Source organism: Labeo rohita, chromosome 13 (genome assembly GCF_022985175.1).
Source record: "Labeo rohita strain BAU-BD-2019 chromosome 13, IGBB_LRoh.1.0, whole genome shotgun sequence".
Classification (NCBI taxonomy): Eukaryota; Metazoa; Chordata; class Actinopteri; order Cypriniformes; family Cyprinidae; genus Labeo; species Labeo rohita.
In genome coordinates this window covers 15,130,229-15,150,424 of record NC_066881.1, presented here as the reverse complement: position 1 = coordinate 15,150,424, position 20,196 = coordinate 15,130,229, and the positions used below count along the sequence as shown (strand labels likewise).

Below are 20,196 nucleotides of genomic sequence, written 5' to 3'. Positions count from 1 at the left end.
TTATCATTATAGGGTGGTTATGTACACACACTGTGACACATACCATGACACATTTCAGTTCAAACAACATGTAAAAGTGAATTTTGCATCCGATAAATCCTCTAGGAAAAGTCACAGAGATTTAAAGCATGCTTTTACCCATACTGAACCATGTTCAGTCAGTGGGCTTTAAAACAACATTAGACTCCACTGACAGGTTGATAAAATAATAAAAAACTTTTTTGAATAAATAATGACAATTTTCCTTTAAAGAGCATTTGTTGAAGTATTAAAATGGCACTGGGACTCTCAGACCCCAAACAGAATGTGGTTTAGGAAATGCATTATAGAATTGATGAGATAAAGGAGAAGTAGTGAAAGAGATATTTCAAAATCTGGGTCTTGTCTCAGAATGAGAAATGGAGTGAGACAGCATCTATCTCCAGTCGGGTGGGTGCTGGTCCTCATCAGACGCCTGCACATTGGCATGTGCCATAGGAGCTCACTGCGCAGCTTGCTGGAATTTGTCTCCATAAATAAAAGATTATGCCTCTAATCTGTAATAACTCTCTCTTCACATTTATTTCTATCACTCTCTCTCTCGCTTCAGCAAAATGTCCCAGGTCTCCTCGCTGTCACAGAGATAGATACCAGACACATAAATGCTACTTTTCCGAGAGGGCCACCACTTTTTTTTTTTTTTCAGACAGTGAATACACCACTGATCCAACTGCCAAGGATGTAGTGAACTGCTTTCCTGTGGAGAAAGAGAGCAAAAGACAACTCTTCCAAGACTTTGAAATGACAGGACTCAAAGCATGAATGGTGAGCTGTAAAACAGAGCATTTTTTTTTTACTAATGTACTATTCGCTGTCTTGCTGAGGCACCCCGTTGTTTAAAACAGTTCCTTTTCCTGTAGAACATACTTCCCATATCTTTTGGCATATCCAGCAATCCTGAACAACTAGAAATGTGTAAGGCTTTTCCTCTAAAAAATAATTAAATAACAATAGTTACTGTTTTTTTGGAATGGCAAATGCAAATGGAAAATGATCAGACACTGTGCTATTTTACCTTCTTCACTCTACGTGACAATTACTATGGAAATTCTTTAGATCTCTGTACTGAATCTTAACTTGTCTGTGTGTCACACCTTCCACTCACTCTCTCAATTACTCATTTAACACAAAGCCAAACACAGTCACTTCGATCTATCACCTATCTGTCACTCAGGAAATGACAGCTAGTCAGACGCAAATGAGCTTCATTCTGAACCAATGTCTCTCTCTAGGTTCCTCTGCTACTGTCAATCATTTCATCCACACTGCCTCCATTTTGTGTCAGATCTGAGGAATCCTGTCTAAGCATGAGCTTTTACTGAGGATACTGTGAATCCCTGATTCTAAATGGAGCAGAAATTGTGGAAGGTGCAGTTCAACCTTAACATGACACCATCATCATTACTTTTGCTGTCCTCTTAATGTTATCAATTGGTAAGTGGTAGAGCCAACACACAGAGCTTGAATGGCAGATAGAATGACGCTACTTTCTGTGGTTGCACTATTAATTATTTACACTGCCTACAGAAAAAAAGTGTTTCTGAGCTTCAAGCTGTAGAATATTACATGTATAATTTAAAATGGTGTCCTACATGGAGGGAAAGGAGATCATATGGGCCAATAAGGAGGTCTTACGAGGATCATCGTAGGCAAAGTATTCACCCGTCAGCATGAGAAAGCAGGAGAGTAGGTGGACAGGCTTACTTTGTGCTAATGTAGTGAAACAGGGGGATCTAGTTTTATGGTTTTATAATACAGTATTACTGTTAGGCTGATGATCCCTGAAGTATTTCACTAAAGAAATCGGACAAGGTCAGTTAAAGAGAGCTCATGGCACTGAAAACATTTTCCAGTCATTGGCACCATTTCTTCGAAGCTTATTTTCAAGCCAGAATTCAGAAGCTCATATTGTGTGGATATTAAGGCCCTATGATTTCCGCGATGCAGTAAAACGCAGATGGAATCGTGGAATCCAGTCATAAAAAAGGAATTTACAATTTAATGCATACAATTTTAATGTCACAGAATTTGTCAATGTTTGGAAGAAGTAATCAAAAGTATGTCATTTAATGAAATCAAATCATGATACAGAGCAGTATCTGTAAATATTAAGCCACAAAAGACTATTTAAATATGAATCCTGCACGTTCTGCGTGTCTCTGTACGAATGAATGGCACAGACACATGGTTTTGCTTACTAACACATAACTAAACTTTTAGTTAATTGATGTTAAATTGTATAAGTTTCACGATTTTAATTAATTAGACATGCTTTCATTAATAACATTTAATTTAACCATTAAAAAGGAGTCCAAAAACATTTAAACAGAAAAAAAAATGGAATCCAGAAAAATTAAAATGGAATTTGGGAAAAAACAAAATGGAATTTGGGAAAAAATAAAACATATTTCACAGGGCCCTAGAATATCTGACCATCTTTAAAACCAGATACATTTAAAAGAAAAGCAAAACTACCCTAAAGACTTTTTACAGTCTATATCTTAAATTGAGTGTAAGAAAATAATCTATTTTTTTCCCAATGTTTTCCTAATTCTAAACTATACATTTTTTAAATTAACATGTTTATTACTATAATTATTATAAGAATGTTGAATATTAAAAAAAATATACACAGATTGTATCTGTAAGGTTTATATTGTTGTCTTTTTTTATAAATAACACTGCAAAAAATAATTTAATAATTTTTACTAATATGATCATACTTTTAACAATAAGAGTCTGGTCCTCCAAAAAAAATAAAAGTACATAAAATTAAAAAAATTACACCACAGATTTAAGATTTGATTTTTTTTTTTTTATGAATTTTTTATTTAAAAAAAATGTAAATCAAATAAAAAAATCATAAGTCATAAGGGTCAAAATTTATGAAACTGAGATTTACACATAATCTGAAAGCTGAATAAATAAGATACCCATTGATGTATGGTTTGATATTTGGCCGAGATACAACTATTTGAAAATCTGGAATCTGAGGACACAAAACAAAAACAAAAAAAAAAAAAAAGAAAATATTCAGAAAAATCACCTTTGAAGTTGTCCAAATTTAAATAAAGTTTAACAAAGTTGTCCACCTTTAAAGTTGTCCAAAGTTCTTAGACATGCATAGTACTAATCAAAAATTAGGTTTTGACATATTTATGGTTGGAATGGTACAAAATATCTTCATGGAACATGATCTTTACTTAATATCCTAATGATTTTTGGTTGACAATGTATGGTTGGCTATTGCTACAAATATAGCCGTGCTACTTACGACTGGTTTTGTGGTCCAGGGTCACAAATAGTCTGGGCCTCCTCATTTATTCCCATCTCCTTCTGTGTAAGGAATCAGCATTTGATTCATGTAAAGAATAAACAATTGTTTGGTTTGGAGCAGACACCTTCAATTTAAAACCTAACTGACATTTTAAAATGATGTACATTAAAGCGTACATTATGCATATTAGATCTCATCACCACAGCAGTCATTTATGATTCTGACTCACGTCTACAGTATGTGCGGAGTCAGAGGCGAGAGGCAGAGCCTCAGCGGGAAACCATCAGTAACGTTTGACAGGTGGTTGAAAAGAGAGAGCGGCAGCACTAGGACTGACGCGTTCACCCCTGCAGATGCCATCCAGATCTGATCGGGAAGACGACGCATATGGCCTCTAACGGTCCGCATCCGTGCTGACCGCTCCCTCGAATGTACTCAGACACTCACCGTGAGAGCGCTGACCACACAGCCGTGCAAAACGCTCGCTCCATTTCCGCCATTCATCAACCTCGGTCTGACATCAAAATGTGTGTGTGTGTGTTTGTGGGGGCATGTGTGACCCTTCTTTAATCTGCCATCTGAGCTGAGAGTGTGTTGGCTGGATGCTGTCACGGTGTGTGAAGCCATGTCCTGAGGTGCAGTGTCCCTGTGACAGATCTGCCTCGATAACCGCAAGAGGATAAGGAAGGCAAAAGAGAAAAATGGAGGGAGAAAGAACTAAATGGAGAGCACATGGAGCACATTAGCCACCAACTAGCATTTTGGACGAGAGACAGAATAGGAGAGAGCGAGGGTAAGCAAAAAGAGATTGCTCTAAGCAGCCTAAATGAGTTCAGGCATAAGGGATCATGTCAGGGCTGTAGGATCCTTCCCTCAGGGCTATGAGAAAGACTTCCCGTACTGCAGCTGCACCATTCAGACAGCTCCGATACTCATAGAGTCTTTATTCTTGTTTAGTCAAACTACAGTGGGAGAATCTAAATCTGTACATTGACAGATTTAGTCAAACTACATCTGTCAAAGTAGTGGGGGAGAGCAAATCATGTATAGCAAGCATTGAGTTATTTCAAATAAGAATGGTGACACCGCTGCTTCGTTGAAAGAGGAAACACGACTCAAAATAGACCTGGCAAGAAAACATCCTAAAACAAAGCCTGGCCAATTTCACGGTGCTATTCTACCAAATTCAAGGATGTAAAATGAATTATTACGAAATTGTTTATGACATCCAGTGCACTCGCATAGGACTGGGCTCCTCTGCGGCTCATCAAAACAAGCCCAGGAACAGAGGAAAGTGCTGTGCATGAGCAATCAGACCTGTGACACTAAACTGATCCCAGTCAAAGTGCTGAGTGTCACAAGTCTGGTAGACAATCACACGTGAATCAATATCTCATAACGGACTCGGGGAGTGTGATGCACTCTTTTATCCCTTAGGTAGCGCTGAAAGGGGACAACTCAGATCAAACATAAACACACACACAAACATACACAGCAAATGACTGAAATGGATATGCAGAGGAGTTATTTTATGTACCACTGCAGGAAAAAAAAGCCCTGCTAATTGTGCAAATCACCTTCTTTTAAGTTCAAGTTAATTCCAAGAGCTATTTAATTGGTGAGCATGGTTTACAATGAAGCTTTGAATTAATTATTACAGCTAGACCAATATATGCCAACAGACTATCTTTTACTATTCACTGGTCTGGTATTATAGTCACTAGCGTGAGTGAGTATTGGATATATGCACGACAATGACTGATTATTAGGCATCTAACTATATCAAAATTCACAACATGATAATATTGCGATATGCGACCCTGGACCACAAAACCAGTCTTAAGTCACTGGGGTATATTTGTAGCAATAGCCAAAAATACATTGTTTGGGTCAAAATTATTGATTTTTCTTTTATGTCAAAAATCATTAGGACATTAAGTAAAGATCATGTTTCATGAAGATATTTTGTAAAATTCCTACTGTAAATATATCAAAACTTAATTTTTTATTAGTAGTATGCATTTTTTAGAACTTCATTTGGAAAACTTTAAAGGTGATTTTCTCAATATTTTGATTTTTTGCACCCTCAGATACCATATATTCAAATAGTTGTTATTGTCCTATCCTAACAAACCATATATCAATGGAAAGCTTATTTATTCACTAAATGACATTTACACTGGTGTTTTAGGAAGCCAAACAAACTAGAATAATAATAACAATTTCATATTATTGTTATTCCTATGACAGTAATAACCATATATTGTAAAACAACTGCACTGTAAGATGAATGAAAATGAATATTTCATACAGTAGGTATATTATTTTGCCTCACAATTCCTTACAATCCAGTAAGGAAATTATAATACTTCTTTCCTAATTTACACACTTGAAAAGGATATTTTAAATTTGGACTGCTTTAAACCACCAGCTGTCAGCAATTCATACTGTACTTTTAAGCTTTTATTTTGACTGAAACAGCAGGAGAGCTTTTATTTTGATGGAAAACTCCAGCTTCAGTGAACACAGGCTTACAAAAATGCGTCTTACTACAAGTCTTGTGAAATGCTGTAAAATAAAGCATAACTGATCGTTGTTGCGTTCCCAAACGCACGTTAATCTCACAGCACATAAAATAAGTGAGTTCACTGCATTCATTGACTGTGAACAGGACCATTCTAAGGCGCGGAACACAGGCTGATCGCGTGAACGAAGTGCGCGCTTCGCTTTGAAACGTGCAGAGAAAACAGACTTGATGAAGGGATTAAGTATATTGTGCTTTCAGTTTTAGTTCGTTTGACAGATACTGTGTCAAAGCATAATGACCCAAAATACAACTACAAAGACCTTTTATGTTAGAATAAGAAGTTTAAACATATTTTTAAAACTACACTTTTTGCCTGGAAGATCCATCGTTTCATATCGTCATGTGACCACGATAATATCGAGATATCGATGTTATCATTAGATCCCTACTGATTATGTGTTATCATTACATCCCTACTGATTATGTAAATATTTGAAACGCAGTTATATGCATTTAAATTTCAAGATATGAGGGTAAAATAATGCCCCTGTATGGTTTTTGCCTTATATTGTCTCAAATTTCCATTTTGTCTTATGTATTTTGTTTTAAAAACAGTAATAGTTTCGCATTTTTTAAGAACCCATTAATCTCAGTATTATTTATGCTATTTTTATTGTAGCGTAAATGCATTCATGCCACCTCTGAACAATGTAAATAGTAGGGCTGTTACTTACCATTATTTTGGTAATGGAGTATTCCAAAACACCAATGACTTTGCAGTAAAATGAAAACAAGGAATTATTTTATTTTTTTTTTAAACCGAGTACTTGAATCAAGGAATTGTGACAGCCCTAGTAAAACTCAGAAAAAAAAAAAAAAAGAAAGTCATTGCCACAGTGTAGCCATAAAAGTTCATGCGTAACAAACTGTCTTGAATCAAAGCTTTCTAGGGATACTTTTTTGTAATGTCTAATCATTGCTTTGCCATCTTTTGGGGGCAGACTACAATGATGTTAATTGATTAAATTGATTACAATTAGTTAGATAGTTAGACTAGTTGATCAGTTAGTCTTACTTTAAACGCACAGTATTACTATTAGAATTATACTGCTATGGTGGTGAGGTAGGTAAACCTCTTTCTACAGAGTTCTTTTGTGTTGGCTGGGATATTTCAATAGGCTTTAAGCTGCAACAGTAATAAGCAGGATTCACAGTGGGGCTGTGCTCCTTTATGCTAGGCTGTATTTTTGCGCTGAGAACAAACATTATCCATGAACTCTGATTGGCTGGGCTTCAACAGAATGGTTTGTTGAGGGTTATGGTCCTCATTTGTCATGCCGGTCAGCTCTATTTAAAGTCACAATGTGGTATTAGGCTGAAAAGCCTAAACACCATCAAGTGACCAAGGCAACCCGCCAAAGCAACTTGATATTTGTTTGTCCACAGATATTAGGGTTTGAGTAGGCCTAAAAAAGACACAGGCTACCATGTCACAAAAGAGTAGAAATAAAAGGGAGGCAGGAGAAACGAAAAGAAATGGACAAAGCAAATGACATCATACATAATTAACAAAACACTGAAAAGAATATAAAAGGAATGTAAATCCAAATTCTTAATACAAGACATAATTACTTAATCAAAATTATGTCTTCTTTCAAAGCATGCATAATATTAGTATTTTACACTGATTATGAGTACATAAAAGTTTAAGTAATGTTGCCATGTGAAGCACGCACACAAAAAATATCATTAGTCTGTGTCAAAAAGCATCATTAAGACTTAATGCAGCTATTTGTTAATTGAGAGCTCTGTGAATGTCATAAACAAGTGTCTCTATCTTCGTAGAATCAATGAAAGATCTATTTCCAAACAGTGCTTATAATGATCCTCTATATGACTGATCTAAACGCCCAATCCCTTTGACAGAAACTAAACCTATGGTAATGAAGATAAAGCTTCCTCCTTTAACATTTGCCTCCAGCATAGCTGATGAACAGCTTATTGTTTTCTTATAAGCATCCCATGCATCTTTTATCATCAACGATTTAAGCCTTTCTCCTGTGAGGTATATTTGTTACCCCCAAAAAGGTTGAATTTAAGATTCAAAATTATTGCACGACTTGGTGCACAACTAAATGGGAAATACAGAAATGATTTGCATTTGAACCAGAGTTCAACTCTTCACAAATACCCTACCAGGTCTTCAGGGATTTATAATCATTACTGTTATTTTCTAAAAGTCATCCTTCATGCAAAAATGTCAGCTGTCAACATTTTTGATGTTAATTTCAACCTAAAACTGTAAATAGACAAAACATTTGGAATATAAAGTGGTCAAATGACTGCTAATGGCCTTCATTTCCATAGAATCTAGAACCCTGAGACTAAATCACTGAGAGGAATAAGGTAGCTTGCATTACAAGCTAGAAAAAAAAGACTTTTAAGCACAATTGATAGATGTACGGCACTGCAACCACACAGGAATTTTAATTTTAATGGCACATTGGTTTAATAAGTTAAATCATCTAAATTAGGGACTACGGATTCAAGGTTCATTAACATCAACGGGCAATGACCAACCTAAAAGGGTCACTTATAATATTATCAAGACTTTTACATCAAAACAGATCATAATTTAGAGGTAATAGGCTATTTTCTTTCCTGTTTTGACCCCCTCATCAGAACACTCTGTTTGAATAGGCGTGGCAGATTCTAGACCCACTGCAATGATGTTTTACATCCTTCATATATTGGCGCTGCTGTGATTTAGGTTAAAAATGCATAAATACTCAGTACATATCAAACGATCTGTAGCTACAGTAGTAACAGACAAAGCAATAGTGACCACGTAATAAAAGTTCTCCATCCTCCAGAATCCAAAATCCTCCAGGTCTTGCAGATTCTTCAGTTTTCCAGCATCTTTTGCATATTTGAACCCTTTCCAGCAGTAACTGTATGATTTTGCGATCCACCTTTTTAATTGGTATAGTAAGGAAAATTTAGGGACTCAAACACAACTATTAAAAAAGGTTCAAACATTCTATGATGCTCTAGAAGGAAACACAATGCATTAAGAGCCGGGGGGTGAAAACTTTTTGAATTTGAAGATCAAGGTAAATTGGACTTTATTTGTCTTCCGGAAACATGCAAATTATCTTTTGTTGCTTCCGAAGGGCAGTACTAAATGAAAAAAAAATTATATTTCAACAAAATAAGAAAAAGTGGTTCAAAAGTTTTCATCCCCAGGCTCTTAATGGGCCGTGTTTCCTTCTGGAACATCAATGAATCTTTGAACTGTTTTTAATAGTTGTGCTTGAGTCCCTCAATTGTCCTCAGTGTGAAAAGGATGGATCTCAAAATCATAGAGTCACTGCTGGAAAGGGTTCAAATGTGCAAAAGATGCTGGAAAACTGAAAAATCTGCAGGACCTGGACAAACAGTACTCAGTTTAACTGTTAAGAACTAACAAGGGACTCATGAACAACCATCACAAAACAAAAAAACAGTCATAGATCATCCAAGTAACCACACACAGTATTAAGAAACATTTTTTTTGTCTAGTGGACTATATGTAAACATCTAAAAAAATGTCTTACTCAGGACAGTACTAAAAAAAAAAAATTACATGCATTTTGTATTATTTTTCTTATTTTGTTAAAATTATTCACATTTTCACAGTTTCTGCAAGGGGTTCCCAAACTTTCTTGTAAAACTGTATAGTTGGCACAGCATTGTCTGTTAGTTTCAATCTTTCTGAAAAACCTGCTTGGAATTGTGCCTTGTTTATAAACAAATCCATGGAAAAATGAAGTGAAAACGGAACGGGTTCTTGCTGACGTGGTCTGGATGTTTATTAAAAATAATGTTCATCCACTCTTTCCTAATGTTGGGATCAGAAGAAAGGCAATGCAAAAGACTCTGTTTTCCCACAACTTGGCACTGCACTGAAGAATGTTTACTTTCATCATAGGTCCACTGCAGTTTTACTGCAGAAATGAACACTGGTGGCAGTAAAACTCCAACAACTTTCATTTCTTTTCACACAAATTATGATTAGGGGGCAGATTGTTGATTAACAAAGACTTATTTTTGCATGGTTGCTTTTAGCACCACTCAGTGGACATTTCACTTTGAAACTGCCATGAAACCAGCAAGAAGCAATGAAATATAATTTCACAGAAATGCCACCACAGGCACCTTTTCCAGTGAGCCTGGGTTGATTACCTTAACTGTGTGGACCAAATGAAGAAAGAAAAAAAAAAAACATTAAATTATCTTAAGTCACAGGAACGTGAAGGTGAGCAAATGATTTCTGAATGAATTATCCTCAAAATATTTTACTATGAAGTAACATTTCCCTTTACAGAGATTCTGGCATGTTCTACACATTGTTATGCTGAATCCAGTCACCACTGCCTACTTTCACCGTTCTCTCCTCCACCTCTATTTATAAAACCCTGCACATTTCTCATCCCTTTCCCTGATAATTTTTCAGCACACCCTTGTCAATTATTCACATGCTCTTCTACATATTGAACATGTTTCTCTTTCTAAGCATTAATATTTAAGGCTTCATCCCTCCTTTAGGAGATCTTGAAAAAGATAAATCAAAGTGGCATTTTTTTTAAATAGTCTTGGTGAAATTAAGCTCTAATGGCACTGGAAGGGAGTGCTTTTATGGCTTTCTTTTAAAACAGGAAATAGACAGGCGAGGCAAATAAATCACCTCATCTTACAACATCTTACAATTTTTAGATCATTTAACACTGGCAATGATTTAATGTCAGAATCATCAAAAGATTCCAATCTCATTTGTATTTTAAGAACAAACAGTGGTACAGTGTAGTAAATGCCCCATACAGTGTGGTACTACAGATGACATGAACTAATCCTCCCAATCAGCCTGATGTTACAAAACAAAGGAAGAATCAATGGTCATTAAATGGCAGTCAGCTGGAACCAGGAATCGTGTCAGCCAGTTTCAACCAAAGCTGTTTTCACTTAATGCTACAATTGATTCTGCAACTTCATAATCGATCACATTGAGATATGGTTTTTCTACGGTCAGTTCATCGCAAGGTGCCCTTAGCAACATCTGCAAATTTGCATTCAACTCTAAATTCTCTAACAGATCCAAAGCAGCAGCACTGGAACTTCCACTTCATTAACCAAACATAACTAACACAACAAAAACAAAAATCACAGGCTACTTAATTCACCATGGCCAATCAAAAACAAAGCGGCCTCTTTATCTGGAAAGTTTTCACTGAAATATCTGTTTCTAGCTCTAATATTAAATATGGTAAGCAGTAATGGGTTTAAAGACAAGCCACAGCTGTGAGCTCTCAAATGCATTTGGATCACAAATGGTGTAGTTATCTTTTTCTCTGAGCTACTGATAAAGGTAGGCAATTGTTGCTAAGGGACATAAAGGATTAAGATATCCTCTGTCAGACAATTGCAATGGTAATGAATTATTGTTCAACCAAAGTATACGATAAGGACTTGTTCAAAGCCTTACGACACCTCATGAAATTCATGGGTTCTTTTTTATTACTGCGAGTTAAGAGGGGTCTACATTTCTATAAACAGAGACTCTGTGCCAGTAAAAACAGGTTGTCAACGTTTTTTTTGTTTTTTTTTCTGCTGGCTTTAGGCAACATTTTTATGTTTGCAAATATATATATATGGGTTGTTGACGTAACAGCATTTTCAGCATTTTTCAACTAATATTGTCGTTATTTAAAATGCAGTAAGTCGTTAAACATTTCTTTGTCCTACACTGACCTGTTGTTATAAAAGCTGCAGTGTTATTCTGTTATTTTGTTTTTTTTGAGCCAACTCTCAAAATTGTCCTATGGTGTTACTATCCCAAGCATGGTACAGTAAATTACAACTTTTATAAATTAAAAAGAAAAGCATATGTTAATAAATACCTCTGGCATAACTGTACAAGTGTCTATTTTAGTAAATGGCAATCATTTTTTTCATCTTCATATTTCTGAAAGCGTAGGAACTTGATACATTTTGTCTCTGAAAAGCATGTCCTCTGGTGTGACACCATTTCCTGATTTTAAATCGGCTAGTCCCAGAGAAAACTCTAATGAGTTGAAGGACCCCATTCATTGTCATGTTACTGAAGCGCCCTGTCAAGCCTGTGACAAGTGCACATTGTCAATTTTTGTCTCAGAATTGTTCAAAAATTATTATTAAACTTTATTGGAACCACTACAAAAGTGATACATTTTTTTGTCCTTTGGTGTGACACCCCTAAATTATATTTGTAATTAAAAACTACATAATCATGAAAAATTACACAAATGTGTCTTGCTAACCGCTAATGACAGGTTAGCTTATAATAGCAAGGTCATTCATTGACACAAAAGGCTGAAACATCCTTTGGTGTGACGCTTGTACTGTCACACCACAGGACAAAGATGTCAAACCAGAGGACAAGGTCTCTTTAAAAAGCATTTTAAATAATTAAATAAGATGCTTAACTCCTTTTTATTCTTTTTTGATCATTTTCAGTGTTCTTAAATGCAGTAATTACATTAAACTATTTTCTGATGTTTTTGCAGAAAACTGGTACTGTTATGAAATGTCATGAAAATAAGTATAAAAATGTGATATTTTGGTTTTTGAAAAATAACTGAGGGAGAGAAATTAGTGGAAGAGAGAGGGCATAGAAATTATTGACTGAAAAGGGGTCCACCAGAAGGGAGGAGATCCCGAGAGAATGATGCAGTAAACAGAATAAAAAAATTAATTTACATCTTACCGAATAGTTTGAATATCAATCATATTTAACTGTGCCGCACATGCACCAGGGGGCTCTGGAAGAGTTTTAGTTAACATACTAATTGACCAAGAGAATTTTGATGATGAAAAAAATAAAAATAAGAATAAAAAAACATGTTGATATTGTTTGTATCAAAATTAAACTATCTTTCTCCTTTGACATGTTTAAAATCATATAGAAATACTTTAATAAATATGTGGTGTTACACACATAAAAGAACCACAGTTTTGTTTTGTTTTTTCTCAAAGTATTGCAGTAGGGGAGATATAAATACCACTCATCTTAAAATGGCGTAATTTTCATCAGTTTTGAACAGATGATAGCAAAGTTTGTCTTGAAATTGTCCAACAAGTCATGTGGAAAAAAATATTTGCTTTTGATATTTTTTGTTTAAAAAAAAAAAAAACATTTACAAAAATATATTCCATCTTTTTCATAATTATGCAAACAAACGATAATATAAATCCTTAAATTGCAGAAGGGTTTTGATGTAAAACATTACTCAATGATAGTTATCTGTCTGACTGATGCTTCCAAGACTATCACCTCATCCATGTTGTTTCCCATTGTCATCCATGTTGTTAGCCCTGAAATCATACACTAAATGTGACCAAATTATGTTTTCCTAATTTAAAAACACAAAAAAATCTGGCAATTTAAATGTATTGTAAAGTCCCTATCATTTTAAACTTCTTATTTAAAAAAAAATAAATAAAAAAGGAAAGTTTCCTAAAGACTAACAGTAGATGTAACAGTAGTAGCTTCCATGAATGAAGGTAAATTAATCTGGATTTAACATGGAGAGTGAAGTAATCTCATAGAGTGGTGAGGCATGACAACCTCTTACTACCCGTCACTATGATCCAATATTACCGTCTGAATTCAAAGAAAGAGCTCTTCAAATTACAATCTTCATATCACTGGAACAAAAACTCACTGTAAGTCACTGTAATTCTTATGACAAGTGTTCAAATATAACTCCAAACCCCTATACATCACTGTGCACAGGCTGTCCACTGTATGCAAATTAATGTGATCATTAATTGTGAGCACATCTCTATCCGGGCATTCTGTTGACTACAGTATAGGCACTATAATCCCATAGCAGAATCACATATGGACAGCACAACTTGGCGTCAGGTAATACTGTGAGCAGGTGTGAGCAATCAGGCATGATGACGCATTAATCAATTTATGCGTGCACAGACAATTAAAATGCCACTGACATTACACTAGGGTTTACCATTAGCACATACGATACAGTTTTCTTATTTTCAGAGGCTGCTGTAGTTTTTAAATGAACAGCAAAATGTGCTATTTAATTATGTGTCAATTACATAAATTTATGCAAAGTATAGCTCCGTCATTAGAAACATCGCTTGAAGCTCTTCTAGTAACCCATATAAAATCAGCAAATGAAGAGCTAAAGGAGACATCTTCTGACGTTCACTAACTGACACCCTGATGCGTAAGCTTTTTCACGTGCTGCACTCAGTGAAAAAATATGAAATGAGAAAAAGCAAAGCTTTTTCTACACTGTTACACCTATGAAATTCTCTTTATGTTTCTTGATTTGTCATATCACATATTTTGAAACACAGGGAGTGGTCAGAGTCACTGTTTGTCATTAGTGTTATCTGCCGCTCCCTGGCGACATGATAGACGGGACTGCACATAGCCATGAATCCATCATGTTTCACCTCTGAGATCAGGGATGTCATTAACACAATATGCTAACAGTAACATGCAAAAGTGCAATCTACAAAGAAAGTCAAAAAAAGACCGTCTGATCACCAACAAGCCCCACCATAAGCAGAACTGCACAGCTCTTACCAAAGCAAAAACTAGCAAGAACCGATCAGAAATATGAAACTTACGTGTCTTGCGGCTGACGTGGGTTCGACCAGGCGTGGTCACGTGCCTCTCAGTGGATGACTGCTCTCGGGTCCACATTTGGGTGGAGTCGTTTAGAACAGCAGGGTTGGAGGGAGAGGGGCTGGAGGTGGACGTATGGACGGTAGACGTTGTGGTAGAGGCCACGGTGGTCGTAAAGGTGGGGTTACGTGTGACAAAGCGCGTAGAGGGGCTCTTCTGCGTCACCTGGCTGCCGGATGCCCCACCACTTCTAGGGGGGACGTTCGGAGGAGTTCCTGTTCGAGTCCTGCTCCGCACCACAGTGGTGACGGTGGGGCTGACTGAACTGACCCCTCCAATAGTGGTTGTGGTGGTGGTGTCAGATCCCTTGGGAAAAGTGCTGGGCTTGGACAGAAAGATAGGGTCCTGGCCAATACCCTTGGCGTCCACCAAGTCAGTAGGCACGTAGTCCCGCACAGAACCCACTACGATCCATTTCAGCAGCATCAGACTGAGCCCTAGGCCTATGAAGCCAATGAGAAGCGGAACCACGCAGAGCCAAGTCTGTTGGCGGGGCCAAACGGCACAGGGCCCACACCTTAAAATGCCACCACGCGCAGGGGCCTGGGCTTGGTCGCGTCCACCGGAGCCACCTCTCCCATCGGGCTCCTCCAGCACCATAGCCCCCGAGTTCACTGTTCCAGAGCTGTCACTCATCTCACCTGTGGCACGGTAAGGGTTAACCCCAAGGCCGGGCGCTCGGCAGACATGGACAGCACAAGGCGAAACGCTGGCCAGTAATGCCAGACATTGGAAAAAAAAATTGGAACCGCAAGAACACAGAAATAGTTACGAACACATCAAGGCAGACAAATCACATCCACACGCAACTAATACACATCCACACACTCACAATCAGACAAGCGCATACACCCAATAGAATTCCGGAGGTAGAAATCTCAGTGGTTGCAGAATCCGGTAAAAAGGACAGTCCTTTAGTCCAGTTCCACCAATACGTCCAGAGGACTTCCAGCTCGCCGCAAGATTACTAAAATGGTACAAATGTTAAATAAAGGTGCTCAGCAAAGAAGCTGGAAGGAAAGGGAGGAGTGAAATTATCTGCATGTTGACTCCGAGCACCAGCCGTTGCAGCAGCACTCTCTGTCGTCAGATTATCAAATCCCTCTTTTTACAGATGACACCACCGTTAGATTTATCCTCCGATCTCGTATCTCCGTTCATTGCAGTATTTGAAGGTAGAGTTCAGTAAAAGTTAAAAACTGGTTCATTTTTTCCTCTCCGTCTCCCTCGTTCTCACCAATTCCTTTTTCAAGGTCTTGCTCTGACTCACGGTCTTATATTCGAGCGCTGAGTCAGCTATACATATCCAAGAAAGCTGGTTCCCTCACGGAGAAGGACTCGGCGTTGACCGTGAAGCAATATGTCCCTTTTTCCACGACCAAAGCTCCTGCTGATTTATAGCATCCTTGTGGGAGCAAGGGACCTGCAGCACAGATCCCGGTACGCGCAAGCTGAGCAATAAACCCGGTAGAGGAGGCAGTGGCAGGTGCAGAGTTGTCCAGGAAAGAGATGGTGGATAGTCAAATCCGTCAGCAGTACAAATCCGTTCTGAACAGCATCTGACGAGCGACCCACCGCCGTAGAGCGAGCCGTTGATATCGTGCAGAGCAACGGGCGTACGCTCAGCCTCTATCTACATTCCTCCACTGAGAGAGCGCAAGAGAGAATGAGAGAGAGAGAGAGAGAGAGAGAAAGGGAGAGGAGCGGAGCAGAGGGATGGAGGGGAGGAAGGGAGGGAGGAGTGAGCTTTTCGAAGACGGACGGTAAGAGAAAATGAAGAGGGTTAAAAAAGAGAGAGACAGCGTGCAGGTTTTCCATGAGACAACATTCATCCGTTCCTCATTACGGGTGTGTTTGTTTTGCCTGTCTGTTGCTCTCTCCTAGGGCTGCCATTTCTAAAGAGTCCGGACTAGCGTGTGTTCCCGCTCTAATCTCCTGTGGGATTTTACCGCGGCTCAAGCCTACGACACTGCAGCCAGACACATACACAGACAGCCTTCTACTCTCCCCTACTGCTGATGCCAGGAAAGAGAGAGACAGACAGAGAAAAAGAGAGAGAGAGAGGAGGCACTGCACCTGCTCTCTTCACAAGAACATTCTCCACCCCTTTTAGAGAGAGACAGAGAGAGAGAGAAGGAGGGAGAAACAGGGAGAGATAAGTACAAGTTGAGAAAGCATTCGCAGCAGGATGAGATAGAAAACGAGAAGCAGAGGGCAAGAGAGAGAAAGACAAGATACGGGAAAGAAATAAAGAGATCCGTGTCAGAGCTCTATGGTATTAGCAGAAAAAGAGATTACTGACTGCTGTAAACAAAGTCAGTCTTAGCATCTCTCTTTCAGGACTGTCAATCATGCAACCAGCTCCTCCTCTTATCTAAGATTCTAAGAGGGGGAGGAAACTTGAGCTAAATTAATGGATGGTATGAATTAGAAGTCGTGCGCAGTGTCTAATAGGTGGTATTTTTTTAATAAACTGTTGTGCAACACTAAAGGGTTGTAATTAAAGGGAGTGGATAACACTTTAATACTCAAAGACAGCAGAGATGCTAGTTTGCTTCCTCCTTGTTTGAAAATTTGTTTTGAAGGTGTACTCAATATTTTCTTGTTTATATTGCACTGGATGATATTGCAGCCCTCTTGGATTAATACTGACACCTAGCGGCACATATGCGTCATCACGCAGGGGCAAAAGTTTCCAGTTACCGATGCCACTGTACAAACATGCCTTTCCCATGAGCTATGCTTAATTTCACAAGTAAATTCTCAATTAAGAGGCAGGTTACTGAAATTGGTCAACAACAATTTAAGCAAGAAACATCATTTCCAAGATGGTACTCCTAGAGCATAGAAAAAAATGTTAGTGAATGGATTATTATTATTATAGCAAAGACGTTGGCAAATAAAAATATGAAATATGGCAATTCTGACAGCACATTTCTAAGCCTATTTCTAAGGTGATACATCATTATAATGTATAATGTTTGGCTTTTTTCAGAGCAAAATTAAAGTGTTTTTTATGTTTTTACATAACTGTCATTAGAAAACAAACCTGTCTTAATGAGTAATAGCGCATTGACTCTGACTTCACTAGTTATTAACATTTACAACACTGTGTATGTTGTGAAAAAAAAAAAATAGGTCAGAAGCTAAAAATAAGTAGTACTTTATTAGGCATTTTATTATGAGTTTGCAGGTCTATGATATAAACACTGCAATGTAAACATTGTAATAATACATCAACGGTAGATCAAAAGAAACCGCCTGACATAAATGTGGGCTATTCATTTATGAAGCATAAACTGCTCTGAAAGCATGAACCTGTACAACATCCAACAGTGGCCCATTTTAACTTGGAAACATGTACTCACATTTATTTAAATCACTGCTTTTTAATCACATTAAGCCATATCGTGATTCCTGTTTTTCACTCCCATATTTAAGACCTCTTGAAATAATAGTTAAGACTTTCTTGTATCATTTAAGATGCTTAAGACTTTATGACCTTAAAATTAAATAATTTTTAAGGACCCACGGAGACCCAGTTTTTAAGTAGAAATCACTGAGTGCACCTTTAAAGAGCATATGAGTGGACCATTCCAACACAAATGACCTGGATCTAGTATTTTATATTACAGAATAACAGGAGTAAATCCAATCCATTTGAGACAGAAAAAAAGCCCTTCAGCAGATAATCCTAAAAACGCATTAGAAGTTAAAGGTACCAAAACACAAATAAAATTATGATGTTCTGAGCCCCATGTTATTTTTTTGGAGTGTCTATTTACACTAAGTGCAAACAACCCGCCTTGTTGGCAGAGGCTATTTACACTAACTCTGTGTGTCATTGGGCTAGTCGAAATGACCCAGGTTCGAATCCGCCCTTTTACTGAACTTTTTTCTTCCTTTTCAAATCTCATACCACATTGGAAAAACACTTATTTTTAGAGATGCACGATATTGGATTTTTGCCGATATGCCGATATTTTTTCATCTCATTTTGGCCGATACCGATACCGATACCGATATATATAATTTTATTTGGAAAGTTAGTTTTTAACAATAACTTATTTGTTAGGATTAAATAAATAGTAATGAGTGGTTTACATTCAATCCCTTCTTTTTCATCAGTAGACTAGCATTATTTATGATCTGAATTTTGTGAATTAAGTTCACTTTTGCTATGTTATAAGCCGAACTTCGGATGCTTTCACTTTCGAATTCGCAATCTGAATACAACATTTCAAAACGAAAACAGAAACGTAGAACTAAACTGGGTGACTGTGAGGGTGCTTTGCGGGACATGAACAGGACATAATTCATTGCTACAATTTCTTAATTCGTTCCTATGATTTATTAATTTATTAATTTGTAAAATGAGGGAACGAATTAATATGTAGTATTAATGAATTGTTAATTTATTCCCACGAAATATTTTATTTCCCACCCGCAATTTATCACAGTAAGAGATACGAAAACATGGATTAAAAGTGAATGACAAGAAAATAAACCTAAGAAATTAAAGGGTGAGACGGTGAGGATTTGGGAAAATAAAAATATTAAGTTATGTCGCAATTCGTGACCAACTGGCAAAACAGTACACTTTTTTTGCACAAGAATACCAACATGTTTACCTTCTCTGGTTTAACAAGCGGTCTTTTACCCTACTCGAAAACCAAATCCTCCGTCGGCCATCGTTTCCAGAATAGTCGCGTCCTTTTTGCCGTCACCACCTGGCTCTTGCTGACACTACAAATACAAACCAGGCTCTACACCCGAAGCGCTCACAACGAAAACTACTCTTCGCGTGATCAGTGAAATCCTGAATATGCCACGGCTTTGTAACTCTGTAACCCGCGCTTTATGGAGCAGTGTGACCACGTCAAATTTTAACTTGCACATTTCAAAAAAAAAAAAAAAAAAAAAGTGACAGTTTTGATCAGTCTAGAGCCCTGCAATACAAAGGCATTCAACATGGAAAGAAAGTAATAGAAATGTAGTCACTAAGTCATGTTTAATTATAATTTCTAATTATTTTATACGGTGCACTGCGCTCTGACAGGGCTGCGGGACACGAACATAATTATTTCCTACAACTTGTTAATTCGTTCCTACGTTTTATTAATTTATTAATTTGTAAAATAAGGGAACGAATTAAAAAGTCGTATTAACGAATTCTTAATTTATTGCCACAAAATCTTTTATTTCCCACACGCAGTTTACCCGCATAAATGATACGACAACATGGATTAAAAGTAAATGACAAGAAAACAAACCTGCGAAATTAAAGGGTGAGACGGTGATGATTTGTGAAAAGAAACTATAAATATCTATATAATTATCCCCAAATGGAACAACGGCGCGTTTTCTCCTACAGCCACTGCTGCCACTATTGCTATGCATCATTCTGTATGTGTATTCTCAGTTTAAATGCAGCGATCCAAAACAGTGAATCTACTCCTCATTCAGTCAAAACTTTGCTTCAAGAATGAGCCACACTGCTGACATGATCTAATCCCTAGCACACCCTTAGCACATGGGAGTTAACATATTCATCTTATCGGCAAAACATATCGGCATAATTTTTCATATCGGGCCGATGCCGATATTTACATTTGA

General features: G+C 37.3%; 1 protein-coding gene across 2 annotated transcripts in view; it reads right to left on the bottom strand.

Moving 5' to 3' along the window:
- LOC127175207 (pro-neuregulin-3, membrane-bound isoform) overlaps positions 1-16,616 on the bottom strand; it is a 379,194-nt gene extending 362,578 nt beyond the window's left edge. For both annotated transcript variants that reach the window (XM_051126140.1, XM_051126141.1), the window contains exon 1: positions 14,523-16,616. In XM_051126140.1, the coding sequence (XP_050982097.1) occupies positions 14,523-15,216 (694 nt within the window). In that variant the 5' untranslated portion in view covers positions 15,217-16,616. The remainder of the gene's footprint in view (positions 1-14,522) is intronic.
- Between the last annotated feature and the right edge of the window lie 3,580 nt (positions 16,617-20,196).